Source organism: Sorghum bicolor, chromosome 3 (assembly GCF_000003195.3).
Source record: "Sorghum bicolor cultivar BTx623 chromosome 3, Sorghum_bicolor_NCBIv3, whole genome shotgun sequence".
NCBI lineage: Eukaryota > Viridiplantae > Streptophyta > Magnoliopsida > Poales > Poaceae > Sorghum > Sorghum bicolor.
The window spans coordinates 13,719,404-13,723,508 of NC_012872.2; the positions used below are offsets into that span (position 1 = coordinate 13,719,404).

General features: G+C 42.9%; 1 protein-coding gene across 1 annotated transcript; it reads right to left on the minus strand.

Annotated features, from left to right (window-relative positions):
- LOC8078158 lies at window positions 810-3,071 on the minus strand. The gene is made up of 2 exons (XM_002457666.2): window positions 1,860-3,071; window positions 810-1,205 (listed from the first exon to the last, which is right to left on the minus strand). Exons 1-2 carry the CDS (start codon window positions 2,953-2,955, stop codon window positions 1,153-1,155), a joined length of 1,149 nt encoding a protein of 382 aa, XP_002457711.1. The 5' UTR covers window positions 2,956-3,071; the 3' UTR covers window positions 810-1,152.

Sequence of the window (4,105 nt, forward strand, 5' to 3'; positions counted from 1 at the left end):
TTTAGCATGAAGGAAATAGTTTGTGGTGGGGATTTAACCTCGGACAACACAGCCCCGAAGTTGACTAACAAATTTTAACTAATAATTTGTCTTTGTCGCACAACTACGTCCTTTGCACAGGAGTGACTTCACGCTTTCCAATTAACTACTCCCTCCATCCCAAATTAATTGTAAGTCATTCCAAGAATCTTGAAGAGTCAAAGCATTTTCACATTTGACCAAAATTATAGAGAAAAATACTAAAATTTGTAACGTAAAGTGAATATACTATGAAAATATAATTAAGAAAAAATCTAATGATACTTAGTTAGTACCATAATAATTATTATTTTATAATATAAATTTGATCAAATTTAGAAAATTTTGACTCTCCAAGATTCTTGTAATGACTTACAATTTGGGATGGAGAGAGTAGCTAAGACTGTCCTACTACTATAGAAAATTTAGAAGATACTTGTATGAATTGTATTCATTCATGCAAAATTACTCCACATGGGTTCCAAATGGTTTTAAACGATTGGTACTTGCCGAACGATTAACGAGCCTGAGTATTTAGCTCCCCATGCTTAAGAGGGTGCAAAAATATGTCAACTCTACTTTCCTCAGTTTCCAGGCTCAAGCCACAAGACAATGAACCAAACTAAAATTAGGAATATCTAACGCTCCCTGATCAAGATGGCGCGAAAGGAGTAGTGCATACTTAATTTCTTTCCCAGTTCTACTTATACATCCTTAGTTCTCATGTTCAAACCACAAGATAACAAAGTAGTGAATCAAGCTAAAACTGGCCAAGAATAATATGGCACATATGGAATTGTCGTGTATTTAAATTCAAATGCGCATTTTCTTGAACAAAGATACCATACACATTCAACCATTCAAGGGTTCCATTAAAGCTAATGTTCAGGAGTACACATAGAGTAGGATAATACAGGGTCCCAAGCAAACTTCACAGTGATGATCAAGATAACAGACAGAGAGATGTGAACCCTTGCACAAAATGAAGAACCCCTAAAGGCCAACAAACTAAGACCACCACTAATCTTACTCATGCTAAAGAGTTGTCCCACCTCCAAAATAAACTATTACCCACAACGATCATCCCTTTTAACCTTGATCGACAAGCCTGCAAAATGGAGAACCTTATGTTTATCAGGCATTTGAGGTGCCTGTTCTTGATCCCTCGGCAGAGGCTGCTCCCAATGCTGCAGAAATGCATAGTTTTCAAAATAACATCAGTTGGTCGATTTCCATTGGTGAACATTCTGTTACTAACCAGCCATGAGGTAACCAAATAGACAAATATCCACATAAAACAAGGAGATAAAGATCGCGAACTAATCATCAACAGCTGGATTCATAACTCTTGAGAAACCCCTCTTTGTAAGTATAAAACCACCATCCATGTGTTATATTGTTAAGTTACTTTGACAATAAATCACAGCCAAAGAATGCAAAGGTGTTAAGGATATGTAGGAGGTTGATATCTGGATGTGCAGGTTATGTCTTTTTGGTTTCTTCCCTGTTGGATACAATCTAAATCTAAATCTAAATCATTTTTCAAGACAAATAGAAGACAATGAAAGCTTCTACGCATGCCTAGCCAATTTCATGAATCTGGTTCACAAAAATAAGGTTGTTACATAGGATACTAGAAGCATCGCAGCCTTAAATGTAATTGTGATATCCCACTTTCACGAACTCATTTTGCTTGAGCACAAATACCATCATCCAAAACTTCATGAGACTATAATGCCCAATCTGAATACTAGTCGGTCACAAAATAAGTGACGTTATATATCCATGTTAAAGACAGGCATGATGCATAAGTCTCTCTCTTACTCTACTACTCTAGTTACCTGGAGTGCAGAAGCTCATGTAGGGGAAACTTGCATCGCAGAAACTTTCTTCGCACACCTTTGTGATGAAACGGATGGACTTCAGATCAAAAGTGAAAATCCCCACACTTGTCCTCAAAAAAAAAACATCAAGGCCATGTGCAAAGCCAGTAAGACCCATCGGAACAAGTGAGTCGTCGTGAGCAGGAAGCAATGCTGTAAGCTTAATGACTTTCCTTGCCCATCCAGCACCATTGTTAGGGCCAGCCTTCCTCGACCACAGGTACAATCTACTTGTAAATATGTAGGCAAGTCCAAGTTCACCGCCCTCGGTAGCCATGAGCAGAGCACATCCCCAAAAGAAGCTTTCTTCTGGCAGGAGAATCAAAGATAGTTCCTGTGTGGCCAAATCATACTTGAGGACACTATGCATACACCTAAAGTAGAGCGAATTCTCTGCAAAGGCACTTGGATTCAATCCGAGATCATCATAGATGTGAGGAGCAGAGATCTGCTGGCTCCACGAATCAGACTCCGATGAGTAGACATGGGCACACATCACGGGCGTTTCCACAACGTCGCCGTTGCCTACAAAGACGACCAGGAAGGGTCCGCGGTGGCAATCGAGGTGTTCACAGCCTTCGGTGGCTGCGGCGCAGAGCACGGCGGCATTCCAGGACCAAGGGTAGATGGGCCCCGGCAGAAGCACGGGCAGCTTCCTCCGTTCGCCCGTGATCGGGACCCAGACATGGAAGGAATCCTCCCAGGGATTGTGATCCGAAGGGCCCCGGCTCTGAAGGAGGACGCGGCCATGGCGCGCGTCGATCGCGCGGCTGTTGACGCGATCGGCAGGGGGCGCGCGGAAGGAGGAGGTGGACACGAAGGACGACCCTCGCTCGTGATTGCGGATGAAGCCGAGCATCGGGGGCGTGCGATGGAACTCACAGAACCGGCTGCGGAATCTGGGGTCGGAGACGATGCGGCGCCAGCGCTTGCAGACGAGCGCCGCGTGGAGGAGGCGCGCGGGGTCGTCCGGTGGAATGCGGAGAAGGATCTCCTCCACGAGCTCGTCCATCAGCGCCGCCGCCGCCGCCGCCGCCGCCGGCCGCGGCGCCATGCTGCTCGCCGCGGATCGAAGCTAGGGTTTGGTCGGCACAGTTGCGTGCGGTGGATTGGGCATTTGGGCTGAGTGAAAGTGGAGTGGAGGGGAGTGGGCAGGTCTGCCAGGTGGGGTCACTGATGCAGCCGCACAAGATACAGCCGGCTGTCGCCACTTTGCCACAGGAGGGGCGATTTTGATTTTGAGCGGCTTGGAGAAAGTTTGCAATGGCCGTGAATGAATGAAACACGAATACAAATTGTTCATTAATCTCAATATTATATGTATTTAAAAAGTAATATGTGTACATGGTGTGATAATATTTGAATTTCAGATCTGAAATATTAACACTCGTCTCTGTGTTCAGCTACCGTGTAAAATTGATTTTTTTTTGAAGGATGGAGGAAGTAGTTTGCCATTTATCATTGTTGGATTTAGACCTTGTTTAGTCCGTGAAAAATTTTGGATTTCGCTACTGTAGCACTTTCGTTTTTACTCCCTCCGTCCCCAAATACAGATTAGTGTGGCAAACAAAAGACTATTCTACCCTCAATTAATTTGGGTTCCACCGTTTAATCATGCACGTTAAGCCATGGTTCTCTGGTTCCAACGAGCTGCATTTAATGCCAACTAAACAGACTAAAACAGTTACCATGCGCCAAAGTACTACTCCCTAGAAGAAATTAAATGGGCCGGTGGACCACGGAAGTTCTGAGGAGAATTAAATGGACTGGTGGACTGAGTATGCTAGTAGAAATAGCAGTATTTGTGGACAAAATTTTCTCCTAGAAATAGCAGTATTTAGGAACGGAGGGAGTATTTGACAATTATTGTCCAATTATAGATTAACTAGGCTCAGAAGATTCGTCTCGCAAATCACAGATAAATTGTGCAATTAGTTATCTTTTTTCTCTACATTTAATGCTTTATGCATGTGCCACAAGATTTGATATGACGGGGAATGTTGAAAAAATTTGAAAACTAAACAAGGCCTTCACCATAAAAGTCAAAAACTTTTCAAGATTCCCCATCACATCGAATCTTGTGGCACATGCATGAAGCACTAAATATAGATAAAAATAAAAACTAATTGCACAGTTTACCTGTAAATCGCGAGATGAATCTTTTAAGTCTAGTTACTCTATGATTGGATAATGTTTGTCAAATA

Bases quoted from the DNA above. Each gene is read 5' to 3' on its own strand.
- LOC8078158 (XM_002457666.2), bottom strand. From the start codon at position 2,955: ATGGCGCCGCGGCCGGCGGCGGCGGCGGCGGCGGCGGCGCTGATGGAC. The intron at 1,206-1,859 runs GTAACTAGAGTA...GCATTTCTGCAG, and splicing joins CATGAGCTTCTGCACTCCAG to CATTGGGAGCAGCCTCTGCC.